Below are 21913 nucleotides of genomic sequence, written 5' to 3' on the forward strand. Positions count from 1 at the left end.
AGCCGTAATGTTTCATGGCCCCCTCGCCGCTATGGCAACATAACAAGGAGGAGGAAGACGGAGAGAAAGGGGAGCATCAGAGCCATCTCTGCATTCCAGTGGACTCCTACCAGGAACGCTGCCACTACAATGCCCTTTCTTCCTATAGCGAGAGACAAACACACTCATGCACGCTTTGATGAGTGTATCAAACACACACACGCACGCACAGATACGCGAACAGTAAAAACGCGCGTGCACCTTGAAAAGCCTGTCAAACACCCTTTTCCACATCGCCCATGCCTTTGATTTTTTTTTTTTTTGCGCTCACTGTTTTCAGCTGTGGCGTCACCATCACCGGGGCAATTTAAATTCATTATGCTCAATGTCAATATTGGTGCAACAATGCCGTTTCACAGAGACAGGTACAGCTTATTGAATGAACGTAGGGGGCTGTCAGACAAACACGAGGGAGTGGGAAAGAAGGGAGAGAAGAAGAAGAAGCGGCTCTGAGATCAAAAGCAATCAGATTTTCTAGAGTGTCTTTTCTTTTTTGCCTTCGCTGGGGAGACTTGTCGGATGGATCAGTGAGGTTACTGTAGGCTGGCCGACTACGGAGAGCAACAGCGCAGCAACTATACATCACAATTCTATATTTAGCGCAGTCCTTCCTTCCACTACAGCCTATCAACACTTCAAGCAGAGTTATATGTGGCTTGGATAAATGTTGGTATAGAAAGACGACGAGTGGAATAGACGGCAGATACTGTATATATCATAGAAAGTCACACGAAAAGATTGGAAAATCTTCTTATCGAAAGGATTGGGTTGTTTCCCCCTCTGTTGCCATGGTGACATCGTGACAAGAGCTGTAGCAAACTGACAGTTGGCACGGCATAGTGGGTTGCCATGGGTGACAGCTGTTAGTCAATCACCCAGAGTGAGGGAACGAATCAGCCGATGATCACCTTGGATTAGGGAGCGATCACACTACACAGAGACCAGTCTGAACATATCTGGACTTAATCCTCGGGTCCTAATGGGGATGCTGGCATTTGTGTGCGTGTGTGCACGTGTTTGTGTGTGTGTGTGTGACCGTCTGCGTTTTTTTTTCGCCAATCGGCATTTTCGTGTGAAGCCACATTTTCTCTTGCTTACGTTTGTCAAAGCTGAGACCCCCAATTATTTTTATTTTTGTGTTAGATAAAATCATAGTGTAGGGCTCATAGATCAATTAACCTCTTTCAGGTCGTGACCCCATTTTTATATCACAAATCTCTGGCGACCCCAGTGACATTTTTCCTCTAGAATTAATTTGTTATACTGTTACACATACAAAGCTCAGAAATTGTTATACTGCATTTGATTTGAACTAGATTTATATATTCTTTGTATTTCTATTTTTTCTAATTCATGTCTGCCCTACATTTTGCACTATTATCCTTATGTTGCTATTTACTTCAGTCAATAAAGGTGTATTATATTCAATTTGAGAAAGTGAATAAAGTAGAATAAATACTCAAATACAGTTTGAGATTGTGTGTGGTGTTTTAATTTTAAAAAGAATAATTGAAACATTTAAAAGACAAATTTAATTACTATTTTCTTTTTAATCAATCACTAAACATGGTAGGTGACCCCATTTTAATTCCAAGCGACCCCACTTGGGGTCACGACCCTAAAATGGAAAAACACTAAATTAACCCAACAACATTTTCTACAAAAAAGAAAGAAAAAAGGTCGAAATTGACGTTTGAAAGTTTGTTTTCATCTCCACCCTAAACTGTTGGTTGGACATGTTTTGTGCATTGCATTGTGGGATATGGAGTCCCGTTAACAGAAGTACTTCATACTTTCCAAGATTTGTTGTGTTTCTTTTCCAGACAAGGAGGATAGTGATTCGTTTGACATTTTTCCTCCAGTTTTTCCCCAATATTCCCTATGATATCAGAATGAAGTAAAAGCTCTTCTATGCATCCGTTTGCAGGACTCCACATCCCACAATTCAATGCGATAAAATGATAAGAAAAAACAGATTAGGGTCGAGATGAAAACAAACTTTCAAGCATCAATTTCAACCTTTGTCCCTTCTTTTTGGAGTTCCTGTGGTAGCTTTAAGACTTTCCCATGGTTGTAAATAGTAAATACACATTTTGGACCAAGTCCAAGGTCACAATCAGGATAATATTGAAGTGTTTTGAAATGCTTTCAGTAATGGTAAAAAAAAACAAAAAAAAAAACAGATTTGGCGTAATTGGAAGAATTATAATTTGCATACGGAAGCAAAATGTGAATGAAAACCCTGAGGAGCCGACGTGTGGGTGTGTGTACAGCTGTGCTTGTATGTTATTGTCTGAGCACGTGTGTGTGTGAATCCCATCAAGGTTGGGCATGTGGGCGTCTAGACTGTGCAACATGTTCCCAATGAGCGGAGCAGATTACAGATCTAGCAGTCGCGGCTGCCGGGGTCCTTCCCACAGCTGTGTGTGCTAGAGGACAATCAAAGGCCCAGTTGTGAGCCTTTCTTTCTGATTGTGCTGTGATAGTTGGGGCTCGTTCCCCTTCAATTACCGCAATCTGCCGCCGTGAAACGAGCATTGCTCTTAGGTTAGCAGAATAACACGGTTTGATTTGGATTGGGATGGATTTGGACTCTAACTGGTAATTTGCGTCTGCTCCTTCCCGGCACGTCTCCAGATCGCGACCGTCTAATGTCATAAATACGCCGCTGTGGCATTAACACGGGCTGCTGCTGCTTTAGCTGCGCAGTTGATTGTTGTTGCTGCTACTTAAGCTGTCATTACGGGCATTTTTTTTCCCCTATGACCTTGCTCGGCTTCGACCAATATTCATATGTTATGACAAGAACTCCATGTCATGTCAATACGTTGCTAAGTAGCCAATAATTAGAGGCTGGATGTACAAGCAGAAATTTCCTCGACCAATGAAGCAATAAGTTTGCCTTACAAGACACTCTCGTCCCCCCACCCTCAGAGCAAACACGCCTATATTGGAAATATCATTAAAACTTTGTTGCATTCCTCCTTATTTTAGCCTTTGAAAATTAAAAGGCTGTGAAAGTAGTAGGGGGGTGTATTGTCTGGCATGTGGCGATACGATTCGCATCCCGATACATACTGTAGGTCATGATACGATATATCCCGATATTAAAGTATAAGGTGATTATTGCGATTTTTTTTTCTTACTATACATATATGACTTAAGAAACAACTAATCTGTAAATGTCTACACCTTCATGGGAACATTATGTATGAAATATATTTTATTGGCATATTTTACACTCAAAACGTTGACTTTAACATGCCATGTGCCAACAACTTGAAATAAAAAGATAACATGCAATCTGTCTGTGGCTTTTAAACCAACTTTGACTTTAGTTGAAAATGACTTTAGTGCAACTTAACTGAGATATATGCCTAGAACAACAATTAAATGCAGAAAGTTAGTACTTTCTTTTTAGATTTTATTGAAAAAACACAAGCTGGTCAACGTGTCCAGGTTTACAGTCTCCTGCAGTGGAAATGACTTTCCTGGTTAAGTAAAGATTAAAACAAAATTGATATGGATACATTTTGGATCGTTTCGAGAATCGCGCGACGTAATATCGCGATACAGTATATCACCGAATCTATTTTTTTCAACACCCCTAAAAAGTAGGGTTGCTTGTTTGGAGAAATAGTGATTATTTTAGTCAATAATTGAAATCGTAATTATCTGTCAATCAAAAATATATATATTTTTTGTTCAAAACAATGTAAAATATATTCTTTAAACATAAATAAAATATTTTCAAACAATAAAATCAAGTGTGTTCACTTTTGCACAAAACAAATAAAATATATATACTGTATATAAAAAAAATAAAATTTTTTTGAATGCAAATAAATAAAAAGATGCAAAGTATTACTGAAAATATTATTCAAGTATGTTCCTTTTTGTAAACAAGTGAATTGAACTGCTCCGGACACAGAACTGTAGCGTTAAAATAACAAATAATTATTTCAACGGAACTGCAAATTATGACTTCAAGTATGTTCACTGTAGTATTAAACACTGTAAAATATATTCTTTGAACACTTGAGAATAATAAAGTGCCACTTAAAAAAATCTACTCTCACTTTTGTAAACAAAAGCAATTCTACATTAGAAGTGTATTCGTTAGAATTTGACTTGCCTTAACTTACTGCATGCTAGCTTTAGCTTTAGCTTTGATAGGGGCGGGGTGTAGGAGGAGCAGCGTGCAATAAACCAGTGGTTTTCAAACTTTTTTGGCTCACGTACCCCCTTTCTCTTATTTCTGAATCCAAGTACCCCCCTTTGTCTGAAAACTATTTAATAACAACTATGGAGCATAATAATGGAATAAACAAGTGATAACACACATTTTAAAGAATCTCATTTTGTAAATAAGTGGAAATGAACAGTATTTATGTAGAATTTTGGTGTCTCACCTACTTTGGATTGTGACCCCATTTTGATATCAACAATTTGACTTTTTTTCTAGAATACATTTTTGTTCGTGTTTGCGCTCAGTTGTTTTTTTTTAGTATAGAAATACAGTTGTTTAACATTGTGTGTTAAGAAAATTTAGAAAAATTAATAAAAGAATATTAATTTTTGTTTTAAAATCTCTTAATTTTTCAGAAATTTCAGGCGACCCTGATTTAGTGGCTCATAAATGTATTTATTTCGATAGTTTTTATCATTTCTGGTCATTTCACGCCTGGTGTGGGACCAAGACTGACTCTTTATTTGTTCATTTTCCACTCTCGCTCTTTCTCAAGGGGTACACGTACCCCCATTTGAGGAACACTGCATAAAACAAATCAAAGTTAGTATTAAAAAAAAAAATTTCTTTTGTGTGCCAAGCTTTATTCTTTGTATATATCCTAAATCTTAAGTTTTTTAAAATTTATTTAGCAAATAAAACATGTATAATAAAAACAAAACAACAAAAAAAACATTTTTTTAATAATTGTTTTAAATAATAGCTTTTTTCCTACAGCCTTATGTGTAAGTGTTTCAAAAGATGACCGTATTTCTTTTTTCCCCCATCATCCTCTCCTCTTCAGGTGTGAGCCCTGGGCTGGATGGGACCCACCATGCCCCCCAGTAAGAAGGCTCAGAGCCCCAGCAGTGGAGCAAGTGCATCGCAGGGCATGAGCCCACCATACCGACAGGGGGACCCCGCTGCGTCTGAGGCCGAGGCGGCCGACCTCTCCCTCTCAGTGTCTGCGTCCTTCTCAAAGGCCGAGGACGAGGAACTCACCAGCCTCTCCTGGCTCCACGAGAGCACAGACCTCCTCAACAGCTTCAGCCACTCCGGGCTGCGTAGCGTCTCCCCCATTCAGGACCCCGACAGCCAGCACCCGCGTTCGCCCTCATCCTTGTCTCCCTCCCCAGACGACCCGCTACTCGGCGATGCACATTCAGTGTACGATTTGGCGGCAGGAGCCAACAGGAAACCTCCGTACTCGTTCAGCTGCTTGATCTTTATGGCTATCGAGGACGCACCCAACAAGCGCCTTCCAGTGAAGGATATCTACGGCTGGATTCTAGAGCACTTCCCTTACTTTGCAAGTGCTCCTACGGGCTGGAAGAACTCAGTGCGCCACAATCTGTCACTCAACAAGTGCTTCAAGAAGGTGGATAAAGATCGCAGCCAGGTAAAGATCTAAGAATACTTTTTCATTCATTCATTCACACATGTCCTGGAGTGAGTGATTGATGCTGCAGTTTGAGTTCATTAGTATGGAAATCTGAAGATAGATGCACTGTTTCATTACTAGTTTCCTTTTCCTACTTTAATCTAATACAAACATGAATCAGTTCTGGCACATTGGTTTGCTTAGATTAGTTGACTTGAAATGGTTGGTTTGCAGCTACAGCGCTCATTTTACATTTAGATTTCATGATTGTTCTGCGCTTTGCAGCAGATTGTGTCCGTCACTGCTATAATGGAGTGGGATGGTTGCATATGTTCACTCAGTTGTTATTTGGACAGTACTGGCAGTCCTCACAAACAATTTAAATGCTAATTATAAAGTTTAAAAACTGCCTTTGAGAAATATCAGTCATCAGTGTTCATTTTCTTGAATCTGGTGTTTTTTTAGGTAAGACATTGCTGATAGACTTTCTTCAAAATCCTCATTATTCACATGTAAAATCCACCTTTATACAAAGAAATTATTAAAAAGTCAGATTTATGTAGAAATTAAGCTTTAGTTCAGGCCGTTGACAGACCTGTTGAGGGACAGGTGCTTTAACTTAGAAAGAGGCGTATGACACATTGATATATTCAATATATATACTGATTTATCCATAAACATAAAGACTGCAACAACAGGAATAATAATATCTATTGTTTTCAAAGTGAATCTAATTAAAAAATGACTGTTTTTGGGGCAATTAATTTGGGTTTAAATTCCACTTGTTACAAAAATAGTCTGTGCTGTAACTAATGGATCACTTTGCAGAAAACATTCTATTAACATTTTGCAGCTGTGCCTTAATTAGGGAGAAGGTGAATAGATGCTATAAATTGCTAATAGCCTTATTGTTAAAAATTATTCCTTCAGTTTTTTTTATAGCATTTATATGCATGTTTGATGTGCAAATCAACATGTATGAATTACTGTTAGTCAATTAGTGGGGAGATAATGGAATCGAGTCTAATCGAATCGAACTGGAAAAATCAATCGTTAGATTAATCGATGCATCGAAGAAATGATCGCTAGATTGATCTTTTAAAAAATAATCGTTTATCCCAGCCCTACCCAAAATATAGCAATACCTGAATTGTTAATAAAAAAAAGTAATACAACTCGAAATGTAATAACTGGTCAATAATGTAACAAGTTGCTGAACCCAAAACGTATCAATTTTTTGTCTTTTATGTGTATATATATGGCAATATATACATTGAAGCAATAAGCCCTTTAATCCATAAATCATTGACTCAGTCTATAATTTAATAAAACTAGTGCAGTGCCAGTAGGAAGTACAGTATGTATTGCTATAGAAAAGTGGGAGGTTCAGTAGCTTTTTCATGCATGGCCAAATGAGGTTGTGTTTGAAGGTGGGACGTCAGGGACATTTAGGTTTGTTATGAAATGTGTAGAGTGATAATTATGGTGTTTTCATATATTTTGGCTTTTAACAAGGACACTGTAGGGAGTTGAACCCCATCTATTCCGATTCCAGTTCGTTGTCCTCGCGGATCTGGATCTCCTCAGACCGGAACAGACTCGGTCCGGAGTCGTTTAGTGTCATTAATCCACAACAGTCAGTTTAGATGCACACGGAATTTGTAAACTATTTGAAATTATTTATTAACTGTATCATTGCAGTCCAAACAAATTCGGCATCACACACCGTTGAGCTAAGCAGCAGCCATCTTGAAAGTCTCAGATCAGTCTGATCCTGATCCACAGAGATATTTGAGGAACACACACACACACACACACCTAAACTCACTGTAGATTTAGGACTGATGACATCACTGTTGAGGTAGGACTGATAACGTGACTGTGGTAGCTCCGCCCTGGTGGACAATTTTATGAAATAATTCATTAACGGTATCATTGCAATCCAAACAAATCTAACGTTGCACACCCTTGAACCAAGCAGCAGCCATGATCCGCAGAGATATTTGAAGAACGCACGCACGCGCGCGCGCACACACACACAGACAGACAGCGATCCCTTGCTTTATAGATAGATAAATTATTACCATTAGGAGAAAAATATGTTGCCTGTCCAAACCTGAACCCAAAGTATAACAAGTTGTTATACTCAATAATGTGTCAAGTTGTTTCGTTTTGGGTTCAACGTCTTGTTACATTATTGACCAGTTGTTACAACAACTTGGATATCGGGCTCTATCAGGACCTATACTCCTCCTAGATATGTTGAATTTTAAAGTCCATTGATAAGCACAGCTTTGATATGGTCAAATAAAAATAAAAAAAAACGAGAACATTAGATGAGCAAAATCTTTCCAGAACATCCACGTCCATCACAACCGTAAACTCAAACCCCATCAAGTTAAACTTACTAAATATTATTGGTCATGAGTAATTTTTTTTTTTTTTTGCCTTGACATTTGAAAAAATGCCTGGCCCCTCAGCCTGTCTATAGATAATATGACCAAGGGTTACTGGGTGCGTCCTGCGTCTCTTTGACAAACCTCTGCATCTTTTACTCGCGTGTCTGCACTGCATGGAGAGAAGCTGTGAGATTTTTCCTTGGATTTGTCAGTGCTGCTTCTTGATCAGTCACAGACTATTTTGGAGTTCATCACCTGTGCCAGTTATAACTCATGTTTGCTTGACAGATCCCCCCCCCCACTATCATTTTGGCAGTAAAAACATCAGAGCAGTCAAACTCTTCATTTGATAGGAATTTGTTGCCATCTTGGCAGCAAATCATGTTGCATGAACTTCAGAAACTCCTGCAGGTTGAGTCAGGCTAAGATTAAAAGGCGAAGGCTTGTAGGCATGAGTAAGTTACCAAACACAACTGATAAACAACTCACCGACTAACCAATAACTACTGAAAACTTGACTTTTTGTGGAAAACACACTTTCAAAATGATTTCCTCACGTCATTTAGACGTACAAATACCAATTAAAACCTTCAAAAATAATGTCATTTGTCTAGAATCAAATAGATTAGCAACGCATTGTAATATCTAAAACTTTTTTGCATTTCTAACTTTTTCTCATGTGTATCTGGTGTTAATGTGTACTCGGGAGTCCAATTCTTCTTGATAGTGGGAATTGGACGGAAAAAAAAAACAATTCACATTCTGAAACAAAAAATCTTGAATCTTCTCTCTCTCATTTTAAAATGGGACTCCAACATGACACGGAAATGCCTCACATGCATTTTTTTTTGGAACAATATCACGCATTTACAAGCTATTTTTCTATACTGGAAAATGAATGACTGAATGTCTAGAAAGTGTGAAATCTTACCAGTTCTGCCCATAATTCCATTAAATCCCGTTTGCTTACGTGTTACGGTTTGTCCAGTGATCCTGTGATTTACAATACAAGCACATTCAAATCTTTAAGCACTCTGGTACAAGGACAGGTTTAGCTGTTGGTGGATGAGCTAAACTGGTGATCATTATACCTGGTGACACGGACCATATTACACATTTCCATGGTATTTTTCCCATGGCTAACAATGCTCTTGCGACATAATCTCGCATGATTTTAGCTTTAGCGTAACCATCCCCACTTTGTAAATCATCTGTAGCATATGAAATGTGAAATTGCGGAATAACAGTAGTTGACTCTATTAACCCTATTTAGAATGTTGGGTACAATTTCAAGACGTTTAATAGCCAGTAAAATCATCTCAACAGGGAGAGATGATTAAACAGAAAAGTTTAATGTGACGCTGAAGTGAGTATACCTTGAAACGGAATTTGGGACATTTTGAAATGGAAAATTGGAGGCCCTAAAAGTGTCTCCACTGTCCTCTTTTTAATCCCACCAAGAAAGAAGATAGTGAATAAAAACCTACTTTGTATTTAGGTTTTAAATCTCTTCTCTCTTTAATCTCTCTTTAAATTCTTCTTGTATCCTACAATAAAAAAAAACACTTGATGCTGTCACTGTGCTGTCCATTTTATTAAATAACACTAAAACATATTGTTCTTATTGCCTTAATGATTTAGTTAGTTGTGGATCCCTTTAAAGAAAAGAAAATAAATGGTTACAAAAGATCCAAATCAGAGCTTCTGCTTGATTTAAAGAGGAAATAATTGCCCACAGCTGTTTCAGTCTATTTTACACTGAAAGATGTGACTCGAATAGGAAAAGCTGCTCCTCAACTTTGATCAGGATTAATATTATCTTTATCTTTATGGATGATAGACAAATGTAGCTCATGCAGTCAGAACATAAACTACCTATCAAATCCACAGAAAGATACACTTTATTGTTCCTATTGTTGGTGTTTAACTCAAATGCATCTCTTGGCAGATAAAGAGGTGATTTGACCGTCAGGAGCTCAATCTGTTTTATTTTTTTTATACCCTCGCTACACTTACATAACAAGACTGAAATGTGGAAACACAGAAAGCATTTTAATTATAGGTTTGATCAGAGTTTAACAGTTCCCGTAAATGGAACAGCAAGACTTGTGGGAAAGGCTGAATAACGTCTGAGAAAACTTCTCTTCATTTGCAAATCAACTAATAATTTCTCTCTCCACGCCTTCACTGTAGCCACTTGATGAATTCTGGTCCAGTACTGATGCAATCTTCGATGTTTAGCCCTTTTTTTTTTTTGGTTTTTACTGCCAGTCTGTTATCTTTGGATTGCAAGCATATCCAGCTTGAAGTCAAACATACTTTCTGTTTTGTCTACAGCTGTATGAAATTCCAACTTATAAATAGTTGATCATCTCTGCTTTTATAGTTCTCCTTCTCTCTGACGTTGTGCGCTTCCCAGTGGGAGCAGCGTTTCACGTTTGCTTTAAGTCTCCTTGATACAGTTTTCATATTATTGGCTCTGCCGTCCTGATTTTTACTCCATTAAAGACTCGGGGTAAACAGGGGAATGAATCCCTCACTCAATTAGTGCTAAATTAATACTGGAGGATTTAATAACACAGATGCCAACAGACTTTAGATTTCATCTTGCCCTAGGGTGTTGGGGGTGTTGGGGGGGGGGACAAATGGCAAGGATCAATGTGAGCTTTGCATGTTTAGCTGATTGAGATTATAACAGAGGATACGAGCTCTGTATGCTTCCTTTAACCAGCGTGTGAATCTGAGTCTTCGCGAGTGCGTCCGTGTCCGTGCATGTGTGTCCTAACCCTAAAAACTATGAGTGTGCGTGTGCGTTTGTGTAAAAAAAAAAGAAAAAGAAACACACGCACCCTCGTGCTATGCTGTCATCTGGCCCTTGACTACAACTAGCACAGATTTTCTCTTGTATACGTATCGCCATAGTAACAAGGTTGCCAGTTGACATAAAAGTATGCTGTTGCTGTAGCAACGGTAAAACTGATTTGGCTTTGCCGACTTAGAGGTGTGTGTGTGTGTGTGAGGGAGAGCGAGCTTTAAATGGGCTCTGAGGTGTTGAGTGGGGGGGGGATGAGTGCATGTCCTCTTTCCCTTCGCTTTAAACAGATATATGAGCATGTGTGTGTGCAACAGCACGTGCAAAGGTGAATTTGGCAAGGACAGCTTGTCTTGTCTTCCTGTCACTGCACACTGGTTAAGACGGCGCTGCTAATTAACCCTTCAAACCTATTCGCCTTTCTCGCACACTTGCGTGGATACAGTCTGCCACGCACGCACGCACGCACACACAGGGCACGTCTGACACACAAACGAGTGCACACACTCGTTATTATGCATAAATGCTCAAAAAGACACAAACACATCGGCACACGCTTGCGATCCCCATGTCGGAGTAGAAATGAGGGCACATCTCTGCAGACTGTTACTCTACCTGCCAAGTGTCGCACTTTATCTGAAGCTGCAATTACGGAATCTCTGTAATTTCAGTCAGACGCTGCCATTCAGAGCCTTTCACTGAGGGTATCTATCTGCATGTGAATGCTCTTTTTTGTTCCGTCCATACTTAGCTTGTTTCTTTACGCGTTAACGTCTTTATGAATCGAGTCCGCAATTACACGGTGTACGATAGTTTTCCTTTTTTCTCGGTGCTTGGTGAGCAAGAGAAGAAAAGGGGATTTGGCGCTAAGAGGAGGTCAAGTTCTCGTTGCGACTCGATGGAAGGAAAAGGGAGAAGAAGTGGCAAAGCAGGGACACATGGCTTAACCAAATTATATTTCCATCAATTTACAGAGGTGGAGATTAACATGACAGTGGCCTATTTGTTTCAGTGGATGTATTTCTGGGTCATATCCAGGCAGATGACAAGCTGGGGACTGGTTGAGTGTTAGTTTGCTGCTGCTGCTGCTGCTGCTCAGAGCTTGCGCGTGAGCGTGCATGCTCGTGCGCGGCACACTCGCACGCTCTCCACTGTATTGCTTGTGGGAGTGTAAACTTGCATGAAAGAGCGTGGGAGAGTGCGAGTCCTACCGTTGCCATGGCTTTGTTTACAAACAGGATTCTTCAGTGTGCTGCTGAACAACGTGCCCTAATGACAAGTGCTGTTGCCCTCAGACTTGTGGATCAGTGTTTTTAACCGCACAACACACACAGATGTAGACGTCGACAAGCACTCTGCGATACATCTCTCAAAGGCTCTTATGAAATCACAGCAGAGAGCACAGGTAGTGGAGCAGTCTGAGGCTCGATGAAGTCTCTGTTGTACTTAAGTGTGTCACCTCAGACTTAACCCTTCCCCTCTCTGGGGAGTAGCATCCTTCAGTCTTGGTGCTCGGAGCAATGGGATTGAGGGAGGGGTTTGGATAACCCATGATGCTATGCATAACCTTTTCGGTTTCTTTGTGTCTAGATTTCCAAGATGCAACATAGTATTCTAATTCAATCAGCACTTAATGCAATCTGAATAAGGTGAGCAATAGCACTGTGAATGTTATTATTGCCTAGACCTCCTCACTGCCAACCTCCTAATACATCTTTATGTTAGAGCTTAATGTGTAATCAAATTGAAATCTGAACTTTGATTAGATTTGCGATATCTAATGTGCTGTGATTTCATTGAACATGTGAGGATCATGCAGTCCTCTGCGAAAATGAATGCTTTCCATATGTCCAATACTCATTTAGCTTAAGATATTCTGTTCATGCATATTTTTACGGCTTCGCTTAATTTAGGAGCTTAGGTAACTGAAATGGTTGAAGCAGAACCTGCACAGTTAATGACAAGGCATGCTTTTTGTTTGTTTGTTACTAGGCCTCTGCATACGTCGAAAATTTCAATGTTGCTAATAACAAAAACATTTAATTTATAGCTTATTCTGTATTAAAATACGCATTTTAGGAGTCGCTGCTTTCGCTACTTCTCAGAACAGCATAAAAAGCACGGTTAGATGGATTACTGAGCACATCCTAACCCAGACCTTCCCCTAAACAAGCCACACTGCAGAACTCACTCACACGTGCTGTCCCTTCTAGGAGAAAGAGGCAAAAGTGGCACATTTTCTTTTGTTTTTATTGTCAGTTACTGACCTTTCCAGGAGTATTACTGCCACGTTAGGATGAGATATTAAGCAGTTACAGACTATAGTCTAAAGTGGCACACATTGTACAGCTGTTTGTTCATAAATGTGCCTGTGTGGCATTTTGCATCAGCAAATTTAAGCCAGAAATGTATTTCTGGTAAGACTTTGAGTTAAAAATATTGAGGTTTATATTGTATATCGCCATTTTGAGAAAAAATATTGGGATATGAGTTTTGGTTCATATCGCCCAGCCAACAATCTTTACTGAGGACATTACTACCTGATTATTAGTAATAACAACAGCACTCGGAGAGCGCAAAACTCCACCAAGTTTTGAGGCGCTAAGTCCCCAGCAGGTGGTGCTGTAGAACCAGCCAATCCTCCACATTATGGTCCAAGACTTGTTCTGGATACTGTATCTACAATATCTTCTGCAAAATCAAACTCCCTCTTTCTTTTGACATTGTCTATCAGCTCACCAAATTTAATTTAAATCGGTTCCGAACTTTTTGAGATATTCTGCTAAAAAACCATCCACATTAACGGACGGACAAATGGCGGTGAAAATATTAACACCTTGGTGGAGGTACTTACTATGAAACAAGGAATATAGAAACAAGCCTCGTTATCAGGGTTGTTGAACTCATTTTGGTCCAGGGGCCATAAACGGCCAGTTTGATCTGAAATGGGCTGGACCAGAAAAGAAAAAAAAAAAGCTAAATTGTGCCACGTATTCTGAATGACGTGTTTAAGTAACTTACGTTATCCAAACAACATTACAGATATCAGTACGTTAGGATATTAACTGTAAAATCCTTTGATCTTTGAAGTTTTTTGCAAAAAAAAATATAGTAATGTCACTGCTGGGAATTTTGTGGGATTGTTCTTAAGAAAATACAGGGTTCAGATTTTAATTTTAGGGTATCCTGTACTTCTATGTGTGTTTTAAATTGTAAGAGCTAGTAGTTTACATTGAATATTGATAAAACGAGTATCAAGTCCAACTAAATTATCCTAAAACGAAACCCTGTCATTTTTTTTATTTTGCTGCTTGTGAAAGGCTATCTATTCTATTATGATCATATCTACAGAAGCAACACCACAAGTAAGGCAGATATACGGGCAGATTAGGTGTTTCTACATTTAGGATGTTTATAGAATCACACACAGTCAAGGATCTTTGATGATTTGATAGGCTCGTCCAATACGCTAGTAAAGATGTAGCTAAACCATAGATACCATTGGACATAACCAAGAGATCCTTTGAAAAGCAATTTTTTCCAAAATAATATAACAGCATTTTATGCTAGTAAATTATTGTGCAATTAATGTCGTATCAGTCTTTTCTTTGTTCAATGTTTGTTCAAAACACCTTAAATCATGTAGCCTGTACAGCCAAGCTTCTTTTGTTGCTACCTTGTAAACATAATGCAGCAGATATAATAATAAAAAACACCCACTTATATAGGCTAAGAAGAAATCACCACATTTCCTTGTAATAATAAGTATTATATTTACAACTTGTTTTTCTACCCATGTGGCAGACAAAGCAAACACAATTAATCACAGTTGCCTGGAATTGCTATTGAGTTTTCAAACTTGTCTTTTCTTCCCCTGATGCGTTTGTTCCTGCAAATGTGACTTGTGACTTGGAATCAGTGTTGTCGAATGCCTGTCGTTCACTGTAGCCTGAGGGAAGCAATTGAAACATCTGTAAGTATGGTACTTGGAAGTGTTGTCAGAGGAGTGCAAGCAGTGAGAAAACACTGTAGTGATAAGGCAAAGGGGAGTGGGAACACAAATGTGGTCACACAAGTGTGACAATTTGGAGTGGTTAAGCATTCTACCATCCATAATCAGTGTGTAGTAGCTAGCATTGGATTTTTTTACTTGAATGTAGAAAAAAGATTTAGTATTCAGTAGTGTTTACCTTTGTTCTTTGTTTTAAAACCCAGGAATCTTCACCAGCTTCTTTATTTACAGTTTACCGTAGTGGACATAAACTTGTCCTGAACGAACTACTTGAAAAGCTTTCACGTCAAAGGTTTCCCACCTATTCCTTAGAACTGACAAGTGGAGCAATCAGGATTAATGCTGCTGGAATGCTTGATGTAGTTCACATCAAGATTCTTAGATGTACCGATTGTCGAGAACACTTTGTTCAAAAGTAAATGCTCCATAAATGAGAGATGCAAAGCCTTTAAAGGGGACATATCATGGTTTTAAATCCTGGGAGACTCTACAGTGAGCTCTGTGGAGTACTTCTGCTTCCTGGGGACCATCAGCACTCAGGACCTCAAGTGGGAGCTGAACATCAGCTCCCTTATCAAAAAAGCTCAGCAGAGGATGTACTTCCTGCGGCAGCTGAAGAAGTTCAGTCTGCCAACAAAGATGATGGTGAACTTCTACAGCTCCATCATCCAGTCCATCCTCTGCTCCTCCATCACCATCTGGTACGCTGCAGCTACGGCCAAGGACAAGGCCAGACTGCAGCGTATCATCCACTCTGCAGAGAAGGTCATCGGCTGCAATCTGCCCTCCCTCCAGGACCTGTACGCCTCCAGGATTTTGAGGCGTGCAGGAAAGATAGTGGCCCGACCCCTTCCCACCCCGGTCATAAATGTTTCAATCTCTCCCTCTGGAAGAGGTTTCGGTCCATCAGGACCAGAACCTCCAGACACAAAAACAGCTTCTTTCCCTCTGCCACCATCCACATGAACACACCCCAAGTCACCCACTGAACCCCCCCCACCCGATCACCACCTCCATGATGACATTATCTGCTGCACTGTATATATATTTATATTTATCCTATTTATCCTTTATTCTCTATCTATCTATCCTTTATTTATCCCTCATCCTTTATATTTATCATTATTATTATTATTATATTATTGTTTGCTGGGTTGTTCTTGTTTTTTTTATTTTTTGTTGTTTGTTTTGTGCACCAACTACCAAGACAAATTCCTTGTACTGTCCTTAAAACTGTACATGGCCATTAAAAACATTTTTGATTCTGATTCTGAAAAAGTGGATTTAGCATGATATGTCCGCTTTAAGGAAATGTCTAAAAAAAAAAATCTAGTTGCCATCACTACAGACTTCCAGAAATACTTTGAGTACATCATGTGTACAATAGCCTACTCAACTGTTTTTGAAGTGACAGAAGTTTCAGAGAAAATTACTTAATTAATAACAGCAAACTCTTGTATTAACGTATATATTATAAACGTGGAGGCCAGGGCATTCGATTTTTTGTTCGAAATGTACCCAAATTGTGTTCAATTTTTGTTTTATCTGCTTCCCTAATTTAATGTTCTAGACGTCCCAAAATCATACCAACAATGCTTAAGAGATTGAGTTACATCATCGTATTATTTGTGTTATTCTGTGCAACAGTAGTTCAGGGCGAGACAATTTCTTCAAATATGACCGAGCAGTTCGATGAGATTTTGTTGTGGAAGATTTTTGATACATTTACTGCATGTTCGTGTGTTTATTTCTTACAAATACTTGCTACAAGTTAATCTACTTGTTTAATGTAGAAAATTCTGGTGAAAATGCGTGACATTCTTCCAAAGCATCTCGGTGATTGTATATTCCGTGCTGTTTAGCTATTTCCGTTTCAAGAATCTAATTGCGAAGTGTACATCCATTTTCCATGATCAAGGACATTTACAGGCCCAACATGCATATACATTTTGTGTTTGTTGATGCATTTTAATTTATTTTATTGATACTCTGAAGCTCTGATGGTCACCTCCCATCCCTGCGCGTACTCCAACGGGCAGTGGATCACAGTAATCTCCGGCCACTTGTCCGGGTGGCTAGTGCTCCTGCAAACTCTTCAGCTCCTAATGCTAATATCAGGAGAGCTGTGGTGAATCCTTGATTGCTTCGGAATAAAACCTTTGTCATGGACTTCTTCACGTCCCATGGATTGGTTTTTCCATGTGTGACTGAAACCTGGATAAACGTTGGTGAGTCCAGTGTGTTCTCTGAACTTTTACCTCTGCTTGTTCATTCATCAATTCCCCGAGGTTATCAGGGCGTGGAGGACGAATTGCGACTGTTTATAAGCAAATGTATAAGTGACAGTTAACGCTGTCTTCGTCATATGATATGATGCTTTCTTCTCTGACCATACACATGTGATTTTTTACATTAAATTGCTGGGCGTAATGGCCAAACCATGCGCTCCAGTGCGCCGCTGTAGGGTTCTTAACCCTTCCACTGCCTCTCAGTTTGCTGCCACTTTTACTCTCAATTTGGACTAGTCTACTTGCACTGATACTGAGGCGCTTTCTGCCAGATTATGCTTGAGTCCGTAGCTCCAGTTCAAATCAGGTTCTCCGGCCTCCTCGTTTTTTTAAGGAGGGTTTTCATACTATTGCACCTGCTGTTCAGTCAATTTTAAACAGCAGCTTGTCAACCAGTGTTGTCCCTGTACATTTTAAACATGCAGTGGTGCTTCCCTTGTTTAAAAAAAACTGGACTTGATCCTGCAACTCTTTCAAACTTGAGGGTTATCTCCAAGCTCCCCTTTATCTCAAAAGTTCTGGAGAAAATAGTTTTTACACAATTGAAATCATTTTTAGAGGAACATGATATTTTAGAAACGTTGTAATGACATTTTCATCTGAACTGATGCTGGACATTCTGTTGTTCTGGTGCTGCTTGACCTGACAGCCACCTTTGATACGTTTGACCATGGGACCCTTCTCTCCTGGTTAGAGCACTGTGTTGGGATTCATGGTTTGGCCCTGGACTGGTTCAGGTCATATTTGACTGGGAGATGTCGAACCTCGGATTCAGGAGGAACAATGCGGTTTTCGTCCTGGTCGCGGCACACTGGACCAGCTCTATGCCCTTCATCGGGTGCTCGAGGGTTCGTGGGAGTTCGCCCAACCAGTCCACATGTGCTTGGTGGATCTGGAGAAGGCGTTCGACTGTGTCCCTCGTGCTGCCCTGTGGGGGGTGCTCCGGGAGTATGGGGTCCGGGGTCCATTTCTAAGGGCTGTTCGTTCCCTGTATGACCGCAGCAGGAGCCTGGTTCGCATTGCCGGCAGTAAGTCAGACCTGTTCCCAGTGCATGTTGGTCTCCGCCAAGCCTGCCGTTTGTCACCGGTTCTGTTCAATTCTGTGTTGGTCTTGGTGAATATGTTTCCTCCTCGGCCTCATTGTCATGTGGGGTACCCAAAGGATCCATTCTTGGACCTTTGCTGTTTTCCCTCTATATGCTCCCTCTAGGGTCCGTCCTGAGGAAAGACGGCATTGCGTTCCACTTTTACGCTGATGACAGTCAGATTTATTTACCTTGCAAGAAGGATGACCCACAGGCAATCAAACCCCTCTTAGATGGCATACATGACATCATGAGTGGTGTCCTTAACCACTAGGGGAGTGGTGGCCTAGTGGTTAAGGACGCTGGGCTTGTAATCGGAGGGTTGCCGGTTCAAGCCTCACCGGGGCCGTCACTGTGGGATGTTGAGCAAGTCCCTTAACCCCGAACTGCTCCCCAGGCGCCGCAAAAATGGCTGCCGACTGCTCCTCAGGGATGGGTTAAGTGCAGAAGACAAATTCCAATAATGTACTAACATTACATGGCCAATTAAAGGCGAAAGCCCGATTTAATCTTTAAAATGTTGGATGTCGTTGAACTTTCTGAATCTTAACCAAACTAAAACAGAAGTCATGATCTTTGGCCCCAGTGTTGTCAGTTACACTGCTCCTGTTGACTTGGGCTTTTTGTCACAATTTGAGAAGCCTGTCATGTCAAATGTGGGTGTGAAAATAGATCCTGATCTTAAATTCAATAAACACATTTCTAATGTTGTCAAATCTAGTTTCTTCCACTTAAGACAACTTCCAAGAATCAAACCTATTCTGTCTCAGTCTGATTTTGAAACTGTGGTTCATGCCTTTGTTACGACTCGTCTATTGTAACGACCTTTATGCTGGTTTGAGTGAAAATGCACTTTGGCAACTGCAGCACGTTCAGAACGCTGCAGCTCGGCTTTTAACAGGAACACGGAAAAATGAACACATTTCACTAGTTTTAGCTTCACGTCATTGGCTAGTGCGTTATAGAGTTGAATTTAAAATTATTTTATTTACTTTTAAATGCTTGAATTGCTTGGCCCCCTCCTCCCTCTCTGACCTGATATGCCCCTATGCCCCTTCTCGTGCTCTCAGGTCAGCAGATCAGCTGCAGCTTGTGGTCCCAAAAACCAAAAGAAAGCTTTGTGGGGGCTTTTTCTGTTGCTGCCCCTAAGCTGTGGAATACGTTGCCTCCAGAGATTAGAAAGGCTCAGTCTCTGCTTGTGTTGAAATAATTTTTGAAAATGCACATTTTCTCGCAGGCTTTCAGTCACTAAGTGAGATATGGTTTCAGTTTTCCTGTTGTTTTCACAACTAAAATTGTCTTAGTTTTATTTATGGCTGTATTTGTTGTATTTACCTGACAGTTTTATGTTTTTGTGTACGGCCCTTTGGTCAACTGTAAAGTTTTTAAAGTGCTTCATAAATAAAGTTGGTATGGTATGGTATCTATATAAGACATATAAATAATTAAAAAGGAGCAGTCAGAATAATCCATGTCAGTACTTATATATACCTTTTAATTGTATCTTACTCATTATTTTAAATTACATTTTTATTTTTGACCTACATTTTTGTTTAATTATGGTTTTCTTTTGATTTTGTTTCCTCAATCATAGGAGTTAAAAACGAATATTATTATAGAAATGTAATAATATTTCTTATTTAATTATTGCAAAAAACACAGAAATTTGGAAATAAATAAAACGGAATTTGGAAAAAATTAAAATGTAATTTATAGGGCCCTAATGTATGTATTTCCATGTATATTGGGGCCTAATTTGAAATACAGATAAAAATAAAAAAGGTTCAGATTGCTTTTTTCATTTCAGAGTATGAATTCCACATTATCGGTCCTTTTTCAGTGATCACAGAAAATCAGCGTCGCAGAGAGAAAACTTTAGAGATAGCAATCATCTCTAGACTCACGGGACACACAATATTGTTGTACAAACTCGTCTTCTAGACTCATGAAACTCAATACTGTCATTGTTAATGAACTAACTACCTCAATATTTCACTTGTTTGTATTAAACCTTAAATGTGCCCTCATGCATGTTTCCTACCAAGATATACATTTTTAGCGTTGACAGAACGCCATTATCAATTATGGTCTATTACTGCAACAGTTCAGCATTGTAAAGGATTATTGTTTACCACCACACCCTGAGATTTCTCTAAAAATAACAGAAAAGATGGTCAACAATATGCCGAATGAAAAACGACATGCAGCATTCACACTGATTTGGACCTCTTACTGTCAAAAAAACATGTACAAAGTGCAGAAAATGTCCACGTCACCATCTTCTGCTCGTCTCTTTGCTCTTTCTCAGCTTCACTGTTGGATCAATTTGCTTCCACTGCTGTCGTTTTCCTCAGTCTGATTCTGAGCACTAAACAGCAGGCCCTTAATTCTTTCTGCTCCTAGAACTCCAACCCACTCTGTGCTGTACTCTTACAATGGAGTCTATCATTAATCCTAATGTATATCTGATGCTCTCTGTGTACAGTAAGCAATGATGGATCCTTGTGTCACAGCAGTTTAAAAAGGCTTTAACACAACCCAGTGTTTAAGCTCCAACTGTGGAGGTCCATCATGAAATTGTATGCAGTAATGATGCTTAAGATGTGAAGTAGAAGTGAAATCGTAATGGAAATGTAAACATCAAAGCCTCTTACTGTACATTTGATTGCATTAATGCTGTGTGCCCTCGTACTCAAGCACAGAATTCATTTTATGTCTTGATAAAGGCCACTCAAAACCATTAAAATACATATTTACAGTGTTCTGATTTCATATTGAAGAGTCAGAAATAATGTTAAACACATTGGTTCATGAGAAAACCATTTTTACAGTAGCTACAGCAACCGAGATAATTATTGTTGTTTTATAATTAACTTAATGATCAATCCTCTTATTTGCCTTTTTGAGTGGGAAACACAACTGTTTATGTAAAATAAATGTAATAATGTTTGTTTTGAGAGAATAACTTTTTGATTATACATTATTAGCCATATTTTCATGTCCTTTCCAACTGTAATCAAGGGTTACAAAGCATTTCAACCTTACACTGCTGACATGTCACTGACATGAACCCTCTGGTCATGTCACCACTCCATTTAATAACTCTATTATTAATGACTATTTAGTGATTATCCTCTTTAAATACAGAACAAAAAAAACTGTGGGAGAACACTGACATAGTTTACTTATTGCATATTTTTTCAACCTTGGGATCGTTACCACATGTGGGGTCGCCTGTGATGTGAATGTTATTGATCAAAAATATGTATTAAAAGGCTTTAATCATTCTTTTTCAATTTAACACACAACACACAGTCTTAAACAACTACTAGGGATGTAACGATTAATCGTAAGGCAGTTAAAAATCGATTCATAGGTAACACGATTGACATCGATACTTTGAAAATTGAATCGTAGTACTTTTTTTAAACAGCAAAATACATTTTCAGTTGCACTTTTAAAAAGAAAAAGAACTATTATGCAGTTTTGCATTGTTTACTATAGAACCAGAATTTAAATTAATAGGCTTCTTTTTTATTTGTATTATTCCTTTATTTGAATGTTTTATCATGTAAAGCACATTGAGTTGCCTTGAGTATGAAATGCGCTATATAAATAAATTTGCCTTGCCTTGCCTTGCCTTATTTATTTCATTCAAGATTTATTTTT

General features: G+C 39.1%; 1 protein-coding gene across 1 annotated transcript in view; it reads left to right on the top strand.

Moving 5' to 3' along the window:
- The window catches only part of ches1 (checkpoint suppressor 1), an 85719-nt gene that overhangs the window by 31291 nt on the left and 32515 nt on the right, over nt 1-21913 (top strand). Inside the window, exon 2 of the mRNA XM_028439755.1 lies at nt 5073-5666. Coding sequence (XP_028295556.1) covers nt 5091-5666 — 576 coding nt within the window. The 5' untranslated portion in view covers nt 5073-5090. The remainder of the gene's footprint in view (nt 1-5072; nt 5667-21913) is intronic.

The sequence above is a fragment of the Gouania willdenowi genome, chromosome 24, assembly GCF_900634775.1.
Source record: "Gouania willdenowi chromosome 24, fGouWil2.1, whole genome shotgun sequence".
Classification (NCBI taxonomy): domain Eukaryota; kingdom Metazoa; phylum Chordata; class Actinopteri; order Blenniiformes; family Gobiesocidae; genus Gouania; species Gouania willdenowi.